The sequence below is a fragment of the Rhagoletis zephyria genome, unplaced genomic scaffold (genome assembly GCF_001687245.7).
Source record: "Rhagoletis zephyria isolate East Lansing unplaced genomic scaffold, Rhagoletis_zephyria_1.1 Rzeph_scaffold_04459, whole genome shotgun sequence".
In the NCBI taxonomy this organism is placed as follows: Eukaryota; Metazoa; Arthropoda; class Insecta; order Diptera; family Tephritidae; genus Rhagoletis; species Rhagoletis zephyria.
The window spans coordinates 1-22,038 of NW_016161542.1; the positions used below are offsets into that span (position 1 = coordinate 1).

The 22,038-nt window shown below is 34.9% G+C and overlaps 2 protein-coding genes and 1 non-coding gene across 3 annotated transcripts; all 3 read left to right on the forward strand.

Moving 5' to 3' along the window:
* The first annotated feature begins 2,264 nt into the window (after positions 1-2,264).
* Top2 (DNA topoisomerase 2) lies at positions 2,265-8,870 on the forward strand. Its single transcript, XM_017626137.1, has 8 exons — positions 2,265-2,853; positions 2,917-3,337; positions 3,399-4,199; positions 4,285-5,113; positions 5,699-6,779; positions 6,844-7,134; positions 7,201-7,560; positions 7,790-8,870. The coding sequence occupies exons 1-8, from the start codon at positions 2,281-2,283 to the stop codon at positions 7,847-7,849; spliced, it is 4,416 nt and encodes a 1,471-aa protein (XP_017481626.1). The 5' UTR covers positions 2,265-2,280; the 3' UTR covers positions 7,850-8,870.
* A 2,174-nt stretch (positions 8,871-11,044) lies between these two features.
* Positions 11,045-15,864, forward strand: RanGAP (Ran GTPase activating protein). Its single transcript, XM_017626138.1, has 7 exons — positions 11,045-11,259; positions 11,336-12,017; positions 12,073-12,274; positions 14,361-14,525; positions 14,581-14,682; positions 14,747-14,926; positions 15,012-15,864. Exons 1-7 carry the CDS (start codon positions 11,154-11,156, stop codon positions 15,342-15,344), a joined length of 1,770 nt encoding a protein of 589 aa, XP_017481627.1. The 5' UTR covers positions 11,045-11,153; the 3' UTR covers positions 15,345-15,864.
* A 1,293-nt stretch (positions 15,865-17,157) lies between these two features.
* On the forward strand, positions 17,158-17,230 carry TRNAV-CAC (transfer RNA valine (anticodon CAC)). Its single transcript has one exon. It is a non-coding gene; the product is annotated as a tRNA-Val (tRNA).
* Positions 17,231-22,038: the final 4,808 nt, after the last annotated feature.

Below are 22,038 nucleotides of genomic sequence, written 5' to 3' on the forward strand. Positions count from 1 at the left end.
GAAAACGAGTTTTGGGATTGTGGGCTGAAAGCTGTTCGCACCGGCTGTTGGTGTTTTCGTTGACATTTATTTCATCCTTTGTTTACTGTTTTGCTACGAAAAAAAAAAAAATCAAAATCTTTGTCATTCATTTTCTTATCATTAGCAATCTTTCTTTTGTTCATATTTAGATTTTGCCCGCCAATTGACAATAAATCCCAACTAGCGTATTAGAGATGATAAAATATGACTTCCACTTCGATAAATATATCTAAAATACTGGTCCGGTTAAATACAACGACTGCTTTATCGACAATTGTTATATGCATGATGTCAAAAACATCAATAATGGTGTTAACCGGGAGGTAGTGATAACCAGACATTGAACAAGGCTATAAAATATACAGTCAGCGTCAAAAATACGAATACCCTGAAGTTTTGACGATTTTATTCATTTATATTTCAGGAATTTAGATTTTTATAGTTGTGGTTATAGTAAGACATAAAACTAATTTCTTTCTCAATATTATTATGGCGTTCTAATATTTATTTCAATATTATTTATTAGCTTTGTATCACGATTACGTTTGTTTAGGTGGATAGGTAGTTGAACAATGCAAACACTGCTTAAGACTTAAATATTTACTCAAATTTGAGTTTCAATTGTTCAACTTTATAAATTACGTATAGTCAAATAATTAAATGCCAGAAATTGCATAAAATATAAAATTGTCCTCATGAAACACATGGCGCAAAGTTGCCCAATTGGCCAAATATGAAACGTGCGCGTATATATGAGTACCTTTAATGTAAATCTGTATTTGAGCCTGTTTTGTGCGCATTTTTACATTCTTAACAAAGTTTTCAGGTCTAATTTTGTTATAAGCATAAAAATGTTTGGTAATTCTGGTAATGAAAGTGGAATTTTACTACATCCACAGACCTAAAGTATGTAGTATTGAAAAGTGTAACTTCTGCAAGCACTTGGAAATTCTTAAAGGTTGTGGCAAACTAGCGATGGCAGTACGTTGTTGTTGTAAGAGCATGTAAATGCCCCAAAGAGATTTTGGGGTTCAAACCCCCCTAAAGCTAATAACCTCAAATACAATATGTATCTAAAGCTAAGAATCCAGCTCTCAAGGAAATTATAAGAAATATTTATTATAATTTCTGTTGCTTGAAAAAGCGCGAAAATATACGAGCTTTTTTTCTTGAGAGCTGCAAATTGATTTAAGAAATTTTGGTAGAAGAATATTTCTTTTCCATTTCTCGTCCGTCGTTTTATATGAATTTTTCGTTTTTCTTGAGAGTTCAGTTAATTTTTTCGGTATTTGAAATATTAAAAAAATTTAGCAATTGTGAAAAATCACCAACTCTATCGAAAACCAGAAATCAAAAAATAAACATAGAAGTGCAAAAATTCATGGAATCAATAAATTTATTTTTACTGACTCTTTTTTTAAATTTTTGATTAGGTACTTTTGAAAGTTGAGCGCATATTGAGTTTATAGAACTTTTTATTAAACAAGTAGTTTTTAAGGAAAGAACACAACCGACTTCAATTCTCATATTCAAATTTTGGGGTACCATTAATTTCTTCATGACCCAATCGTCGGATCTCTAAAACAAATTACGGGACGAACCTTGAGGTACTATCTTACTAATAAAAAAAAGATTATTGAAAACGGTTCACGTGGTCCAAAGTTATGTATTCCGGCGAGATGTAACCTCCCTTTTTTTGAAGTCGGTTAAAAGCGTATTTATTTATTACATACTGTACATAAAACTTGCCAAATGTATTTTAAAGAGGGTATTATCTGAAGCAAATTTTCAGCATTTTCCGGTGATATATCTTCAGAAATATAAAACCCCCCTAAAATATATTCCTGGGTGCGCCCCTGCGCTGGAGTGACAGTCCTTGGCCAGATATAAACCTGGGTCGTTTCGGTTACGTAGACCCGACTGTCGTGTGAATGCATTGCAGAAGGGGGTTCGATCGTTCCTTTAATTTCTCCGATTAACACTCTTCTTCCAATCATTACTAGAGTTTCTTCCAAAGTTCAATTCAATTCAATTTCAATGCTTTATTTAATCAACATTTAAGTATGTTTTTACAATATTTTTGTAACTTTTACACTACATATGCATTTTTTTTTGTGCTAACAAACTAGTTATAATTAAAAATGTGTAAAATTTACTATTATTAAACTATGACTTCGGTCTCACCTATTTTTTTTTTTAAATTCGATATCAAATTTTAATAATGTCATTCTTTCCACTTAGCGTTCAAATCTAACAACAATGGAGAACGGAAGTGGTAGTGTTGCTGGGAGCGGTACCTCCATTGAGAAAATGTACCAAAAGAAGTCTCAATTGGAGCATATTCTATTGCGTCCCGATACGTATATTGGTTCAGTGGAGGCCGTTACCGAAACCATGTGGGTGTATAACGAAGAAAAAAATCGCATGATACAGCGGCAAGTAACGTATGTGCCCGGATTGTATAAGATTTTCGATGAAATTCTTGTAAATGCCGCCGATAACAAACAACGCGACAAATCAATGAATACAATCAAGATTGATATTGACGCAGAAAAGAATACCATCTCAATTTGGAATAATGGACAAGGAATACCGGTTACCATTCACAAGGAGCATAAAATGTATGTGCCAGAGATGATTTTTGGTCATCTGTTGACTTCGTCGAATTACAACGATGATGAAAAGAAAGTGACTGGTGGACGCAATGGTTATGGCGCAAAGCTGTGTAATATTTTCTCCACAAGTTTCACTGTGGAAACAGCCACTAAGGAGTATAAGAAAAATTTTAAACAAATTTGGGCTAACAATATGTCGAAAACCACACCGCCAAAGGTAAGATCTTTATTTGCGATGCCTTAAAAAATCTTTTCTTTTTTTAATATATTTTTTTACTAGATCAAGGAATTTGCTGGTACTGATTTTACACGAATTACATTCAGTCCTGACTTGTCTAAGTTCAAAATGGAAAGACTCGATGATGATATTGTGGCTTTGATGTGTCGTCGTGCTTATGACATTGCCGCCGCAACAAAAGGTGTAGCTGTGTATTTGAATGGCAAAAAATTGCCAGTAAAGAATTTTAAAGATTACATTGACTTGTATGTAAAGAATACTGAAGAATCTGGACAACCAATAAAAATTGTTTACGAACAAGCTGGTGAACGTTGGGAGGTGGCATGTTGTCCTTCAGACAATAATTTTCAACAAGTCTCTTTCGTCAATTCAATCGCCACAACAAAGGGTGGACGACACGTTGACTATGTAGTTGATATGATCACCAAACAATTAATTGAAGTTGTGAAGAAGAAGAACAAAGGTCATTATAAAAATAATAATTTGTTAGGAGTATTTTTCAATCTGTGTGCTTTTTATCGCAGGTGGTATTAATATTAAGCCGTTTCAAGTAAAAAATCACATGTGGGTGTTCATTAACTGTTTAATCGAGAATCCCACATTCGATTCGCAAACTAAAGAGAATATGACATTGCAATCCAAAAGCTTTGGATCCAAATGCGTTCTATCAGAAAAATTTATTTCGAACGTATCAAAGTCTGGTATTGTCGAAGCAGTATTGTCTTGGGCAAAATTTAAGGCGCAGAGCGAAATCGATAAGAAGGGTGGCAAGAAATCGTCCAAAATAAAGAATTTGCCAAAGCTTGAAGATGCGAATGAAGCTGGAAAATCCAATTCATATTTATGTACACTTATCTTAACTGAGGGAGACTCAGCCAAATCTTTGGCTGTATCCGGTCTTGGAGTTATTGGACGTGATCTGTATGGTGTATTTCCGTTGCGTGGTAAACTTTTGAATGTACGCGAAGCTTCCTTTAAACAACTAGCTGAAAATGCTGAAATCAATAATCTTGTGAAGATTATCGGTTTGCAATACAAAAAAAAATACACGACCGTTGACGACTTGAAAACTTTACGTTATGGCAAAGTAATGATAATGACGGATCAGGATCAGGACGGTTCACATATAAAGGGACTTCTAATTAATTTTATACATACCAATTGGCCAGAATTGCTGCGTCTGCCATTCCTTGAGGAATTCATTACGCCGATTGTCAAAGCTTCCAAGAAAGATCATGTACTATCCTTCTATTCGCTACCAGAGTTCGAAGAATGGCAGAACGATACGCCAAATCATAGCACATACAATGTCAAATACTACAAAGGTAATGTTTTTTTTTTTTGTAATGCGAATGTAGCAATGATGAATGCACAACAAAAACTTATAAAAGGGCTATGTTTTTTTTTAAGGTTTGGGTACCTCTACTTCTAAGGAGGCTAAAGAATATTTCCAAGACATGGAACGTCATCGGATCACATTCAAGTATGATGGTAGTGTCGATGATGATGCCATTGTTATGGCTTTCTCAAAAAAACATGTAGATGCGCGTAAGGAATGGTTAACATCGCATATGGACGAAGTGAAGCGCAGAAAGTTACTCGGTTTACCGGAACGCTATCTGTACACCAAGGGCACCAAGCACATTACCTACTCGGATTTTGTTAATCTTGAATTGATACTCTTCTCAAATGCTGACAATGTTCGTTCCATACCATGCCTCGTAGATGGATTTAAGCCCGGTCAGCGAAAGGTCATGTTCACATGTTTTAAACGTAACGATAAACGCGAAGTCAAAGTGGCGCAATTGTCTGGCTCAGTGGCTGAAATGTCTGCCTATCATCACGGCGAGATGTCGCTTCAGGCCACCATTATTAATTTGGCACAAAATTATGTTGGGTCGAACAATATTAATTTATTGGAGCCTCGCGGTCAATTTGGTACACGTCTACAAGGCGGAAAGGATTGTGCCAGTTCTCGTTATATTTTCACTCTGATGTCACCATTAACAAGACTTATATTCCACCCCTCCGACGACCCACTACTAACTTATGAAGTCGATGACGGACAAAAGATTGAACCGACATGGTATGTGCCAATAATACCGATGGTTTTGGTGAACGGCGCTGATGGTATTGGAACTGGTTGGTCCACAAAGATTTACAATCACAATCCTCGCGATATTCTACAGAACATTCGGAGAATGTTGGCCAAAGAGGAACCCTTACCAATGCACCCATGGTAAGTACATTTCTCCATAGATAATCAGCCTTATTGCGTAAGTCGTAAATTATACTAAATTGTACTACTCGTCAACATTGGCATTGCCTACTGTCTTTCTGAAATAAGTAAACGACGAAAAGCGTTAAAAACTATCCAATACTACAATACAGACCTCGCAACTAAGGACTTTGTACCGTTAACTTATAGGTCCAATAACAACTGTGTTTCAGATATTTGGTCTTGCTTTAACCGAATTTACGTAGCCAGAATCGTGAAATTTTGTGGGCAATTTTATTTTTGAAACATTTTCATATATGAGTTTTTGTTTTAATACAAATCCTCGATTAAGTATGACACTTTGAAATCGAAAAATGTTTGTTAAAAATTTCAATAATAGATCTCCGAAATAGCAGATATAACTTCTACCATGTGTAAATTATTGTGGTTTTTCCACAACATGTTCTATCAGAAACGGCCTCAAGTTTAATAAAATTGTTGATAATAATAGATAAAAATAAATTTTCTTATATTCATAAATAATATCGGAATTACCCACACAGCACTGCCTATACTTGTTTTAATTCGCTTCGTTCTTTTGTGAAGGTACAAGAATTTCAAGGGTAGCATTGATTACGTTTCTGATGGCCGCTACATTTCATCCGGTAACATACAAATTGTTCAAAACAATAAAATAGAAATCTCTGAGTTACCTGTTGGTACTTGGACCCAATCGTACAAAGAAAGTGTACTGGATGTGCTTTCCAACGGCGAAAAAAATAAAGCTGTTGTGGCCGATTATCGAGAGTATCATACTGATACAACAGTTCGATTTGTGATTACATTTACACCTGGTGAATTCGAACGTTTACAAGAAGAGGATGGCGGCTTTCATCGCGTATTCAAATTAACGTCTTCAATGTCCACTAATCAAATGCACTGTTTCGACCAGAACAACTGCTTACGCCGTTTCCCCACCGCGATAGACATTCTGAAAGAGTACTTCCCAGTGCGTTTGGAATTTTATAACAAACGCAAGGAATATCTAATGGGGCAGTTGACTGCTCAGGCGGAACGTTTGACCGATCAGGCCCGCTTCATAATGGAAAAATGTGATCGCACGATTGTTGTTGAGAATAAAAAGAGGAAAGTCATGATAGACGAGCTGATCAAGCGTGGTTATAAACCTGATCCTGTGAAAGAATGGCAACGCCGCATAAAAATGGAAGATGAGGAGGAACCGGATGAGGAAGAAGAAGAGGAAGCGCAGGACACTACATCTTCGACAGTAAAGAAAGAGAAAAAACCTGGCGATCCAGAAAAGGCATTCAATAAATTAACCGATGTCAAGAAATTTGATTATTTGCTCGGAATGTCCATGTGGATGCTTACGGAAGAGAAGAAAAATGAATTGTTGAAGCAGCGCGACATAAAGTTAGCAGAGCTTGCGGCTCTGAAAGCTAAAACTATTGAAGCATTGTGGCTGGACGATCTAGACGATTTGGAAAAGAAACTTGATGAACTCGAAGAACGTGAACGCCTAGAGGAATTGGGCATCAATAAAAAACAGGCAAAGGCCTTGTCTGCTAAAGCTAAAGCGTTGACTGGTACTTTGAAGAAGCGTGCTGCTAAGGGCGGTAATGATAACATTTTCCCAGATCCCCATGGAGTTAAGATTGAATTCAAGGTAGGCGTTTACATAAGTGGCTTGCCTCATTATGCATAGCATAACTTTTATTTGGATATTTCAGGTTACCGAGGAAATAATGAAGAAGATTTCAACTGCGGTGGCGGCAGCCTCCAGACCGAAAGTTAAGAAAGAAAAGGTAGAAAAAGGTGCGAAAGGCGCCAAGGGCGATGAAATTGATGAGTTTGATGCAATGGTTGAAGGTGGTGCTAAGGGGCCGAAAGGTTCGCCTGAAGCTATGAAAAAGACAAAGGCTAAGGCAGCAGGAGCTGATGGGGACGGGGAAAAGAAAAAGAAAGTTCGCAAACCGAAAGCAGATGGATTGAAACAATCTAAACTAAACTTCGGCAAAGGGGTAGGATTTTGGGATATGACTTTATTGTGAACGGTTGTTAAAATTTTGTCTGGGTTTTTCCAACAGCGTAAAAAGAAGCGTGGATCTTCGGACGAAGAAGATTTGGCATCAGGAAGCGATGTCGAAATGAATGTTGCAGTTGCTCCACGCGCCGACCGACCGGGACGAAGGGCAACTGCCAAGAAAATCAATTATTCTGGCCTTCTAAACAGCGATGAGGAACAAAGTAGTGATGGCGAGCTAGTGTTCAGAGATAATGAAGGTGTCAAAGAACACTCACATCACGTGGCACATATGTCAGATGCCGAAAATGGAAGCGATGCGCAAATTATCAGTGACTCGGACTCCACACCAGCCAAGAAAAAACCAACAGCGAAACGTCCACGAAAGAAGGCGATGACAAGTGATAGCGACAGTGACAAAAAGGTGAGAACTCTTATTATTTAGATACATTTTCGTACTCTTAAGGACCGATTTCTCAGGTAGCTTTTAAAATTTATCCGCACTTTAAACACAAATTTCGTTCTGAAAGAAGGTATTTAAAGTTCAGATTAATTTTAAAATCTACTTAAGAAAAAGTTTACAGAAGCATTTTTTAGAAATTGAGTAATAAAAAACTTACAATCTGTTACATTGTTTTAATTATTTTTTTCAGAAAAAGAAGAAAAGGATTGTTGTCTCCGCCAGTGAGGATGACGATTCGGATTTTGAGTGATAAGCATATTCAACTTAATACTAAAAATAAGAGTTGTGCAAATGAGTCTGTTAGAAAGAAAATAGACGAGAGCCAAGAAAAGGTGGAACAAAGAAAATGAAAAGAAAAGAAAAGTTTGAGTTATCACACCATAATTTAAATGTTTTCTAAACATTCACGTTGTATCAATCGTCACTATTCATATTCCCACCGCCTACCCTTAATAGCACGTGCATTCAAGCAAAAATATCGGATTCAAAAAGGATCATTGGATTACGTTCAGCATTTCCCTGAACCCATATTGTGTATCACAATTTAGAATATTGCTGGTTTATTTTCGTTTTAAAACAATAAGCATATTCTTTTTATTAAAAACATCTATCGCATCCTGCAAAAAGAATAGCATATTTCTGTTACCTAAATTGGTTTTTATATGTTCGTATTTCAATGTCAATATTTCAATTTACAATTAAACTAATAATTGCGGTTGTCGCCTTTAAAGACCGGATGAAATTAAATCGTTTGTCTTTGCCTCTAGAGCACTTGTTTAAGTTTTTTTAAGTATTTTCAAGATTTAGATTTTAAATGTAAATATAAATGATTTAACTTAAAATGTCCCTTTTCGGCTTATTTGCGTGAATGTTCCATGAAACATGCAAGCTACAAGCATGTGAAAAGAATGCATATTTTAATAGTATTTTTATGAGAACTATCGAAACAAATTGAAGAGTTTGTATCGGAAAAATACGTTTTTTATAAATTCATGTTTTCGCGTAAATTTTACTTTTTTGTGTATTTCAACAATTAGTGAAACTCACAAAAGTTTGGGTAACAATTTCCATTCGAAACCAAATTTAACTTACATTCTCGAAATATCCATAAGATATATGTATTAATGTAACTGAAAAATCCACAGACGGATTTGAAGATGGAACATTGCACATATTATTAAGTATTACCAATTAAGGTTATACTTAAACACTATCACTCAATATACTACAAATAAAATACATTTTATTAAAGCCAAACAGAAATGAGCTGATTTACTGAGTTTTTTTGTTATACCCATATTCAAAATTCAAGTTTTTTTTAATTTTTAATTATCCTTTCTAGTCATCATTGTACATACATACATACATACATGCATGTATTTACACTGGAATTTTTTTTTTGTTTTAGTTTTTTTCCTCTGAAATTTTAGGTATTTTTATGTGTTCATGTTTTTGCCTCTTAAGTGCAATGCGATGTCAAAGTTAGGGTGCGTTCGAAATGCATCAAGCCAAAGCATCAGTCCCTTTTATTACAACAACGCTTTTATCAACTTGCAATGTTGTATGTCCAGACACCTTTACTTAATTATAGATTATAATTACGGTGACAATATTTATGGGAGCATTATTTATTATATTTAAAATTTGTTCCACAACAGCTTACAGATCTTAAAGCATTCTTCAATGATCCTAGATCACTGATGGGCACTGCCTTGCCAAAGCTCTCTTAAGCTTTCTATACATTTTGTATAGGCACGAGCAGAGTAAAAGCTCTCTGCCCATCGCTGTCCTAGATGTATTGGCCCTGAAACAGTATCCTTATTGTAACATAACGAATTTGTAGGATAATGTTCTCGAGATTTTTACCCCGTTGAAAATCCATTAAATTTTAGTATAATAAAGTGCAATTTTAAGTCGCCAAGGCTTACCAATAATTTTTGGCATTTTTTTTTTTGACGGTGTTACGAATTTTTTCTCATACAAAGTATGAGCGACCATTTTTTTAAAAGAGGAGCAAATGGGCTGCACTTTCTACTCGCACTTTATAATACTCAATTTTAATGAGTTATAAAATTGCAAACCAAACTTTCCTAAAGATTCTGATTAAAAAGATTGAAAGTTTGGTGTAACCGTGCAGAAATAATTTTGACAGTTTTTTGCACAAAGTTGGAAATTTGTATTATATGGGTTTTGTTAGGAAAAAAGCTTTACTTTCATAAAATAAATACTAAACATTAAATAAACTAAGGAAAAATAGCCAAAACATACTAAAATGTCGAGTCCCAATATCTATTTTGGTCACTGTACGTATTCCTCGATTCGAATCACAGGCGTTCACAGATTAGAAAATAATGACTGTTTATGGAGAAAATTAGGATCATATACCAACATCATTTAAAACTCCTTCATAGGCATGGCATTTTAATGAGCTGTTAAGGCGTCGAAACACCGAATACGGGCCAAATACAGAACATTTGACGTACCGTATAAAATAAATTACCAGGACAATGGGTCAAAGACTGTCCCGTATGATACAGGACGGATGGTCACCGTAATTATAAACAAAGTTCCTATAAAAAAGTCTACGGTATCAACATCGTATATGGTATATGTCGCCTAAGCGGAAGTGCTTAAATATTGCGCCTAAAATATGCACTACAACGCTACAGCGCAAATGGACGACACGCCATTTCTTTAAATGAAACTAATTGGTGCTTGTATGTATGTATGCGTAATAAGTATAATTTGTTAATAATTGATCACGATTTTAACTTTAAACGAAAAGTTTTAACTCCAAAGGAAACTCGATAGTAACGATATTCTTTCGTACGGTCTATAGATTTACGTTCATTGTAATGATCTTATACGTTAAAGCATACCTACATAGGTGTAAATCTGTTTTAGTTGTTTTTTTTACTTAACGGAGTATCACCCTGTACCACAAATTGACAGCCCAAGGCGAATTTATACAAATTGTGTTGCCGTGTTGCGACTAAAGGCCAATTTGATCCTTTTTAAGCGCCAATACCCTTTGACTCGACTTTTTAATAATTTAGATTTTTTTACCCTTTTCCAAAATTATGTGCGATTTTTGCCCCTTTCAGTGATTTTTCAATGAAATTTTATTAGAACCATTCTTTTATAAAATATTTCCTCCTGTAATTACGAAAAAATTCATCTTTTATAACTTCAATGCAACTCTTTTGTGTGTATGTTTGCAACCGTGTTTTAGGAAAATCTTGTCCCGCTATTTTATTTTTAAATTCAGCAGCGGAATGTTTTAGCAGCGTAAATACTTAATGTAAATTAGATTTTGACTTTGGTTCTCAGATTTATTCTTTAACTAGTAAAGAAGACCAAAATAATAATGTGACACTGTTTTCGTCAATTACACCTTTTTTGTGACTTTCTGAAAATTCTCAACGGCAACACTACTTGGACAGCTGCAAGACGGCGGCGAAAACCGGCTTGTTTTGTAGGTTATTCCGAAGCGAACTAATGAACATTTGAAATTCGCTACAGCATTCTGCGAAATAGTTTAGTAATTTTGAATAATGGCAAATTTTAATTTCCAAACAATTGCGCAGGAGTTGAATGAGGTCCAGGAAGAGGGGCTTTCATTTGAGGATAAACAGTTAACGTGGGATACGGCAGATGATGGTAAGAGCTCAAGTAAACTTTTATATTGAATATGCTCATGAACCCCGTCTTTTGGCGTGCTGTACTTCTTACCTAGTTGCTGATATTGTTAAGGCTTTGGAAACAACAAAGATTGTACACTACCTTAAATTAGGTGGTAATACATTAGGTATAGACGCAGCAGCTGCCATCGGTAGTGGGCTTGAAAAGCATCCCGAGTTTCGTAAAGCGCTATGGTATAATATGTTTTCACGACGCCTAAAGACGGAGACACCAACTTCCTTGAAGCACTTGGGAAAGGGTTTAATGGTTGCTGGAGCAAAACTAACAGTTTTGGATTTGAGTGATAATGCCCTTGGCCCCAATGGCATGGCTGGACTTGAGGACTTGTTGCGTTCACCGGTTGTCTACTCACTAAAAGTGTTGCGTCTAAACAATTGCGGATTGGGTATTGGCGGCGGACAAATGCTTTCAAAAGCCATATTGGATTGCCATAAGAGCAGTGTTGCTGCCGGCACACCACTTCAATTGAAAATTTTTATTGCTGGTCGCAATCGGTTAGAAAACGATGGTGCTAAAGCTATTGCGAAAATATTCTCAGCTCTGAAAACACTAGAAGAAATAGCAATGCCTCAAAACTCGATATATCATGTCGGAATTGCTGCATTGGCTGCCGGCTTCAAAGAGAATCCCAATTTGCGTATACTGAACTTGAATGACAATACTGTGACTGAGAAAGGGGCTGCATCTTTGGCAGAAGCATTTGCCTATACACCTATGTAAATGAATGAAGTTAATAATAACGAGCAAATTAATGCTTTGATTTTGTAACAGGTTGCAAGAAATCAATTTTGGCGATTGCTTGTTAAAAACGCATGGCGCTTATCACTTCGCTGAATCGTTGACTGAAAATCATCTTCTGCTAGAGGTCGTAGATTTGGGCTTCAATGAAATTGGCGCTGATGGAGGAGTTGTGTTAGCCGAAGCGTTACAGAACAAGCCTAATCTTAAAAGAATCAATTTGGACGGAAACCAGGCAAGCTTTTTCATATTTTTAATTATAAATTTTTTTTTGAAAAACAACATGATACAAATTCTTCCAAGTCTTGACTGTCCTGGAAACGACGGTTAAAACGTTTTAACGACGGCCGCCACATGCACATACATATGTATCATTGTACAAATGTATGTACATAGGTATATACATATATCCAAGAACGTCAACATCCTACATCGTTTTCCAGTTACGTTAATAATACATATATTTGTAGTTACCATTCTAATGTTAGAGATTGCATTTTAGTGTGGTCGTGCGAAGGAATTATTTATTTATTTACGTATAGGTAAAATTTTCTGTTACGAAATTGGGGCTTACTGTAGCACTGATAAAAATTGTAACTCGAACAAGCCAGAGCATTATTCAAAATTTGTTAACAACGACACACTACCTGGTGAATATTGTTATAAGATGCTGCGGCTGGAAAGTATTTTTGTGGTCCCTCCTAAAACGAATGGCTTCATTCATAAAAATAAAATAGTAGAAACTATTTCTGTGTTCCATCCCAAAACTATAATTCAGAAAAAATTAAATTGGTTTAAATAGCTTTATGCTGCATTTACATTTTGATTCCATTCCAAAACTCTCATTCATAAAAAATAAAATATATTTTAAAAGCTTCATGAAGTGAGATTTTCAAACAAATTTTCGATTTATGAAGCATTTTTAATTTTTCAACTTATGTGCTAACTAATAGTTTTAGATGTTGTGAGAGGATTCGATATTTATTAAAAGATTTCGTATTATTTCGGTTTTGTCTTATTTTCGGTGCCACTTTTGGACTTAGCAAATTTTCTTTTCAATGAATATAAGCGAGAAAATATAAAACGAGTGCCTTAATCCTTTTCGAAGCGATGCATTTTTAACATATCTTGCTTCTTATATCAAAGTATGCGTTTTCATAAAAAGTTGACTTGCAACTTTTCACTCCAAGCCAGCGAAATACTTTCGTTTGATACCCATATTCTAATATTTAGCTTATCTTATCAATTTAACTGAATTAAATTTTTCAAATACATAGTAGGTACCCGCTTCAAATATATTATCTAGAGTAAACTTCCTTAAACCACTTTAGTTTGATGACGGTATTGTAATATTTCATTTATTTTATCAAATTAATCGAATGAAATTTTTGAAACAGGGGTCAAACTTCCTTAAATATATTTTCAGCAGTAAACTTCACAAAAATATTTTCAGCTGTAAAGCTCTTTAAACCTTTTTCTTTTGACAGCCAGTCGCACTATTTATTTTGTCATCAATTTACTTAAACTGAAATTTTCAAACAGGTGGCAACTCACTATTTTTTTATGTATTTTAAGTTAGGCCTCTAGCAATACATCGTTGAATACTGCAGTCAATGTCCTGCATTAGTTTTTGAGTGATGCGCGTACAAACATATAGACAAAAAAATTAAAAAAATTGTTGATTTGGCTTCTCTTGCTCTAAAAAGACGCCCCCTCCTCCCCTCCCCACCATATAAATAATGTAGAGACATATCCACCTGTTTCAATTTCATTGAATGTATACAGCCTGATTCTGAAAAGAAACTCCCTGGGAGTTTTCTCTCTTTTACCTTTCCTCCTATCATGAATAAAAATTTCCTGAGGAATTTTTATATTAAATGGCGGAGTTGAGCTCTTAAAAAAGTGTCCAAACAGCTTTTTTTCGAGGAAAATGCTACTCCCTGGGAGTTAATTATTGGTAGATTTCTTTCTCGGGAGAAACAAATTCCCCGGGAGTATTAAGAATTGGCCTAATAGATTATTTTTCAGTCATGAATTTGAGCAAAAAAAAAAACCGAATACAAATTTCGAAACGCGTACTAAACCTTAATCCTTTTAGTATAGTTTTGTCAACAGTTTCTTACTGGATTCTATACTTCGTCTTTAGTTGAAATTGAACCAAGCCTTATTGTAAATACAACTTTTGGAAATACTCTTTCGGTTTCGCAGAAGGCTAGGCAAAAGGACTTCATTTCACGGAAATTAAAATCGGCTCAGTAGCTTTCATACATTCCCCCATATACTACCTAAGTAAACTTATATAAAAGTATACGAATTTTTAGTTTGGATATGAGGGACGAGAACGTATAATAGAAATTATTGAGTCATCTGCTAATCCAAATGCATTGGAGAGTCTTGAAGAAGATCAATCTGAGTGTGAGGATAACGAAGAAGACGGCGCGGATGAGGATGACGACGATGATGAAGGTGATGAGGACGATGAAGATGTAAGTCCAAGTATTTCCAGCAAAGTAATTTTAACGATGCTTAAACATATTTTAGGACACAACTGAAGAAGTGGATGAAGATGAGGATTATCAAGATGAAGACGCTGATGAAGAAGGCGACGAAGCCTTTATAACTTCTCCAGCGTTTACTACAAATGTGAGCTAAATTTCGATGTCCTTTCGCATAAATAGTTAAATTATTTACACTTTATTTTATTTAGCTTCTAAACGCCAATGAGTCCTTTACTTCTGCTAAAAACGTTCACTTTGACGATACAAATACACCAACAAAGCCACTAACAGTGGAATCATTTTGTTTGAGTCAAAAACCTTGCAGTATTCAAGCATTCGAATCGTTGCAGGAAGACGATAAACTATCTGCGTTTAAAGGCATAATTGAGGTATTCACTGATGCATTCTAAAAACTATTTACGAATACATTCGAAAACTTTAAAAATTGAACTTTGATAATATTTACACTTGCAGCAATTCTCAGACGACAATCGCCTGCTGTTGCAAATTTTTACTACATTAAAATGTGCACATCTCTCGCAATCATCACCAGTTGCTCTGGAATTGGCCAAAACGCTTTTTAAGGAAACAGTGGATTACGCGGTACAGACGAAACAAGAGCGTCGTGTCTTAAATTATTTACTAATGCAACTTGGTTTGCTGCGTAGTGAGGAGAAATTCAGTAGTGCATACGATTTAAAAAGTTGTCGTTACGCATTACGGGAGACTTTGAAGGCTAATCCACAATTGGGCAGCGAGCATATGCGAAATGTTTTAAATGTTTTTTTACAACAATTGGATGTTTAAAATTAGATGGAGCGCTCGGTTGTTTTAATTAAATTTTGTCGCGCATTTACATTTTACATATAAGTAAGCTACCTAAGCGAATTGGTATTCATCATAAGTTATTTGCATAAAACCCTGCTGGCCAAATAAAAATTTTAAGAAAAAATATGCAACTTACATCTAAATTCAAACGACGTTTTAAAAGGTGTTCACATGAGGCAACTTTTAGTTGAAAGCAACTATCGTCTGGTGTGAACGGCCTTTCAACTAATCGCTTCCAGTGAAGTTGGGGGCAGCCAACTTTTGATTCAACTAATCGCCCGTAAAGTTGCCTGTAAAATCGCCTCATTTAAACACCGTATTAGCGTTTTACCCCCCTTTTCTGATGGTAGTGGCGTTTGTATTTTTGCACGATTGTAGAAATAATTTTAATCCAACAATCGCAATTATTTATGCGTAATGATAACATGTAATTGGATTTATATATTAAACTTTTATTAAATTAAAAATAAAATATGTATTTTTAATAAACTATAAAAATATGTAATAAATCATGGAATAATTGTGCTACCGAAAGTTTTTAATTGAAGTTGAAGGGTTTTAAACAGGGAAATTGCCTTTTTTCTGCTAAAGAGATAGAGTATATTCGATTAAGAATGTCCACGATTTACCTTTCCCTGATTCCATATATACACATTTGATGTTTCCTTTTTTTTTTTTTTTGCTTTTTTTAAGATATTTGCCTTTTCTACCTTTAATTGTAAAGGGCAAAAAAAATGCTTTATTCCTGCTAATATGAAAGTCTTAAACGTTCCATATTTAATTTGGGCGCCACTTGTATAAACTCAAGTCGAGCGCACGTTTAGTACATTCAAAGCTTTTTTTCGCGAAAATCTAATAAAAATGCTGCCAGAAAACATCAAAATGCATCTTGTGATTCAATATTACTACAGCTATATATATGAGTTTTGTGAGTTAAAAACTAAAGAGAAAATAGTCGCACAAATTTTTCATATTCAGCCCTATTCTGAATACTCCCGGGGGGTTTGTTTTCCTGGAATTTGTTTCTCCCGAGAAATAAATCCTCCAATAATTAACTCCCAGGGAGTGGCATTTTCCCCGAATTTTCGGGAGGAGGAAAAGAGAAAAACTCCCGGGGAGTTTTTGTTCAGAATCGGCCTGATTATGAAACTAATTCCATGCTAAAAACATAGTAAGGTAGAACCGTTGTCTCAATGTCTCAATTTGTCGGCCATGATTTTTTTTTTTAAGTTTGCCAGCATTTTAAAATCATTCAACTGAAAATGAAAAAATGAAGTTGTTCAAAATTTTTGTTCATTGATACATGGAGCGTGTGTGAATCGGCAACAAAGTTCGCGGCGAGCAAATTTTTGACAACTATGAGGTGAATAAAATTTCAGTAGCTCATGAGGCTAGTGTGTTTACTATTACTATTACTTTTAAATTTTCCTTATATATATATATATATATAATAGTACCCTGAAATGTCAGCTTAATAGGGTCGAGCCAGCTGCAGCAAAATCGTACAAGTGTGTGGTTCCTCATTTAAAACTATGGTCGGCATTGTTGTAATTTTTGTCGGAACAGATTCGCACCGACAGAATTGCGTAGGTGTGTGGATACCTTAATGCTGAAATGCAGGGTGTAATATGAAATCAATTTAATAATATTGTAGCATCCTGTGGTTTAGTGCATTGCTAGCTTCCCATCAGCTGGTGTGAAACTTGAAGAGAATCTATTTTTAGGTAGATGGAGCAGCTGAGAAAATGTAAGATTTCGATTATATGTGCTTTCTGGAACATTAACCCCAACGGTTTCCGTAGTGTAGTGGTTATCACGTGTGCTTCACACGCACAAGGTCGCCGGTTCGAACCCGGCCGGAAACATATGATCCAAGTTAATTTTTTTTCTTTTTCAAATAGATTTTTATTTATCGGAGTATATCGCACCTTTGCTGCAGGAGTGTTATAATCCAAAACATAAGACATCGGCTTTAAAGTTTACGCTCCCATGATAAAACTATGTATTAACACACTTTCTTCGAATGAGCTATTGCTTGCTAATCGATACAAATATGAAATTTTTACACAACTTAGAAGAGGTGGCGGGAATTTCTGCATACTCAACTCAAAATAATTTTTTATGTAGATTATGATACTATTGCAGCGAAGGCACGATATCTTATTACATTAAACGACCAATTCTTTTTAATATATGTGTACATATATTAGACCACGTCAAAATAAAACAAAATCCCGCAATGCGACCGGCATAAGACTCGAATTTTTGTATTTGGTATAGTAATAATCATTGCATTAAAAAAATAGTCATTAAGTTCATTTCCACACGGCCAGTAGAATTTTCCTTTATTTCGTTTTCATTGTTTTTATACCTTTCATGATATGATATGAGTATGAAATGGTATTATAACTTTGGTCCGATGTTTGTAAGTACCAGAATAAGAAGAGATAGACCCATCAAAATGTATACTTAAATGATCAGGACGTCGAGCTGAGTCGATTTAGCCATGCCCGTCTGTCCGTCTGTATGTCTGTCTGCCTGTCTGTCTGTCTGTCCGTCTGTTTGTATGCAATCTAGTCTCTCAGTTTTCGAGATATCCGGATGAAATTTGGTAGGTGGGTGTATTTTTATAATGTATTAATCATTTGTCGGAACCGGAAGAATCGGACCACTATAACATATAGCTCCAATACAACTGATTGTTCAGATATGAGTTTTTTCGTTATAACTTCTACATTTATGCAGCTAGGAACATGATATTTTCCAATACTTCCACCCATTATCAATAGAAAATTTAGAGTGAAAATTACAAAGATCGGGTCACTATAACCTATAGCTCCCATACAACTGATTGTTCAGATATAAGATTTTTCGTTATAACTCCTCCATTTAAGTAACTAGAAACATGAAATTTTGCACTGTTATCACTAATTATCAAAACAATACTTTCAGTGAAAATGGCGAAGATCGGGTCGCTATAATCTATAGCCTCTATACAACTGATTGTTCAGATATGAGATTTTTTGCCATAACTTCTCCATTTATGCAGCTAGGAACATTAAATTTTGCAATACTTTGCCCATTATCAACAAAATACTTACAAAGATCGGGTCACTTTTACATATAGCTCCCATACAACTGATTGTTCAGATATGCGATTTTTTGTTATAACTCCTCCATTTATGCAGCTGGGAACATGAAGCTTCGCAATATTCCCACCCATTATCATAAAAATAGTTACAGTGAAAATGGCGAAGATCGGGTCGCTATAACCTATAGTCTTCATACAAATGATTGTTTAGATATGATATTCTTTGTTATATTTTCTCCATATATGCAGCTAGAAACATGAAATTCCGCACAATTTTCACTCATTATCAACAAAACGTTTACAGTAAAATTAACAAAGATCGGGTCACTATAACATATTTATTGCCTCCATAAAACTGATTGTTCAGATATAGGGCTTTACTGTAAAACTCCTTTATTTGGACAGCTAAAGTCGATAAATTTCGTAAGCTATTTTATAAATAATAATACAAAGTCTACTGAGAAATTCGGTTTACATACCGATCACACAGCAGTGAAAATCACTTAGATTGGTGCTATATAAGGTATATCATACCTCTGATTGTTTAAATATGATATTTTATATATGCATGTATCTCCTCTGTCTATGTGAAAGTGAAAGCTGTGAAAGAAAAATTTTCAGATGTTCATGAAAGGTATGAAGCCTTCGGCATAGCGCTGCTCTTACTTGTTTTTTTTTTTTTAAGTTCTATATTTTTTTACGTTGCTGTTGACTTTTTAATAAAATTCAACTCTAAAATTGTTAAATAAAATAAAAAAATATAAAACAAATAATAAAAACAAAAAACTTTTCCGCAATTGCTCCAACCGAGGATCGAACCGGCAGGACCGTGTTATGCCGGTCGCATTGCGGGATTTTTTTTTCCGACGTGGTCTAGTACGGTTAACAAACGGGCTCGATTATTTGCATAAACAGCCTTTATTTGCTTTCACTCACGCATTTTGCTCTTTAAAATGCGCATAAGCAGCCGAACAAATGCACGAAATTTTTGGGAATTAACTCGGATCCGGGCAGTTTTCGTTGACAACACTGGTAAAAACGGCCAGTTGTTGTCTTTTGTACAAGTAAGCAAACAAAGCGCGCGGGTTCCGCGTCCGCGGTAGCCGAGTGGTGAGAGTTGCGAGCTGCAGGTCTGTAGCTGCTAGGTTCGATACTCGGTTGGAGCGATTCGAAACGTTTTTTGTTTTTATTATTTATTTTATATTTTTTTATTTTATTTTATCTATATATTTAATTTTACTTTATTTTATTTTCATTTGATTTATTTTATATCACATTTCTTAGTTTACTATTAGTTAATTTTAATTTTTAGAAATGAATTTTGTTAATAATTCAACAACAACTAACTGAAAGTATCGTAAAAAAAATATAGAACTTATAAAAAAAAGAATGAAAAAGAAATAAAAAAAAGTATACTGGGACTCGAACCCACGACCTTGCGGCTGGTTTATTCGCATTACTGCCGTCTGTAAGGGTAAAATTTTAATTTGCATTTATGCTTATTAATTCAAATTAATTTTCTCCGTCTGTCTACCATATTACGGGCTACAAGCGATTGCGAAAATTTTTTTGTTTTATTATTTATTATTTATTTTATATTTTTTTTATTTTATTGTATCTATATATTTAATTTTACTTCATTTTGTTTTCATTTGCTTTATTTTATATCACATTTTTTATATTACTATCAGTTATTTAAAATTTTTAGAGTTGAATTTTAATAAAAAGTCAACAACAACTAACTGAAAGCAACGTAAAAAAATATAGAACTTATGAAAAAACAAGAATGAAAACGAAATAAATGAAAATTCACTTGGCCGTGGGACTCGAATCCACCCTGCAAAAATCGTTGGACCATGTAGTCTATTTGTGGTATATTGGAGTACTTACAAAAGTGTTCCTCTGTCATGCTGTAGCGGACCAACTCGGGTCTCTGCGCCAGCTTATTGTTTGTTATCTGATCACTGTACGTGTTTTAACGAAATGTGATTGAAGTTGAGCATTTGAAAGCGTATTTGCATGTCTGGCTGTAGCTGAACGTGTAGAGATGCTCGCTGTTAGTTCTTAGCCCCCAACATGTTCGGGTTCGAATGCCGTCAGAGGCAACATGCAATTTTTAATTTTTGTCTTGGGTCCGAATTGCTGAAACAAAGAAAACTTAAAAAAGGGAAACAAGTGGATGAACTGCGGATTTTTGTTCGTTTACCGATTCCATTGTGGGATACTTTGCGATCCGTTTTTTCCCCTAAGGAGTGCGGCAGAAATACATATACATATGTGCAAACTAGAACCGAAAATTGTTTTGAAACGGATACGTTTTTGGCTGTTTTTCTGAAATTTTTCTTACTGAATTTTTCGTTCAATACGCTTTACTTCTGCACTTCACAGATGCTTTTTCATGGTTAAAAAAAAAATAAGTAAGTGCCTGACGGTATTCCACACTGCCGCTTTTATTACGTACCTCGAACAGGTCCATAATGCTTTCAAATAACATCAAGGCAGGTTCTGCAATTCACTTCGGAGTGAATTTCAATCAAGACCGCTTTGAATTCAAATTGACAGGGGTTGAAATTCACTCGGTAAGTGAATTACAGAATCTGCCTGATTATCTTTTTCGAATGTTTTGAACGTTTTCCGGATACGAAAATTAATGAAAATTGTAGTTCGTTTACGGGCACAGAGAATTGTACGAAACCGTACTGTCGGCAAAATACACGTTTCTCTGCTGGCTGGACAGTCATTTTATTGTCATCGCTGTTGAAGACGATGTGGCAATATCCTGGGCTGGGTATTGTGCAATGAACATTATTGCTAAGTAAAGATAGAATCACAATTTATTTAACACGCCTGTTTTCAGTGGCAAAAATAAAATAAAATTCAGTTAATTTAATATTCTTCAAAGAGCTAATGAGCAAATATTTAATTTAAATCACTTTTCCTTAAAACACGAGCAGGGATCGGGTAACAATAAGCTGGTGCAAAGACACGAGTTGGTCCGCTGCAGCATGCAGAGGATCACTTTTTAAGTACTTGGAGTATTGGATATGCCACAAATTGACTAAAATGGTCTGTCTGTTGCTCAAATAAGTAAACAAATCTGTCGGGTTTGCATACGCTGTAGTGTGTACTAAAATTCCGTAGCACCCGGGTTCGTTCCCCGGTTCCAGCGATAATTTTTTTTTTATTTATATTTTATATTTGTTTTTATTTATGTTACTTTATTTCATTTTAGAAGTTTAATTTTATTAAAAAGTCAACAAAAACTAAATAAAAACAACATTAATAAAATACATAAGTTATAATGAATGAACAAAAAAATAAAAATAAATGAAAACTACTGGCAGTGGGACTCGACCCACGATGTGACGACGCGTTGGTCAGCAGCATTGCCGTATGTCAGGGTACAATTTTAATCGGATCATCTGCTCCGTTCATCTAAGGTACATTGCGTGTTTTATTAAATTGAAATTAAACACATTAATTTTAATTTTACATCTTATGCACATGTTTATTANTTGCCGTATGTCAGGGTACAATTTTAATCGGATCAACTGCTCCGTTCATCTTTAAGGTACATTGCGT

Excerpts from the sequence above, each read along its gene's own strand:
- Top2 (XM_017626137.1), top strand. The coding sequence starts at position 2,281 with ATGGAGAACGGAAGTGGTAGTGTTGCTGGGAGCGGTACCTCCATTGAG. Across the intron at positions 2,854-2,916 it reads CGAAAACCACACCGCCAAAG|ATCAAGGAATTTGCTGGTAC; the intron begins GTAAGATCTTTA and ends TTTTTTTACTAG. Across the intron at positions 5,114-5,698 it reads CCCTTACCAATGCACCCATG|GTACAAGAATTTCAAGGGTA; the intron begins GTAAGTACATTT and ends TCTTTTGTGAAG.
- RanGAP (XM_017626138.1), top strand. The coding sequence starts at position 11,154 with ATGGCAAATTTTAATTTCCAAACAATTGCGCAGGAGTTGAATGAGGTC. Across the intron at positions 11,260-11,335 it reads GTGGGATACGGCAGATGATG|TTGCTGATATTGTTAAGGCT; the intron begins GTAAGAGCTCAA and ends CTTCTTACCTAG. Across the intron at positions 14,927-15,011 it reads CGTTTAAAGGCATAATTGAG|CAATTCTCAGACGACAATCG; the intron begins GTATTCACTGAT and ends TTACACTTGCAG.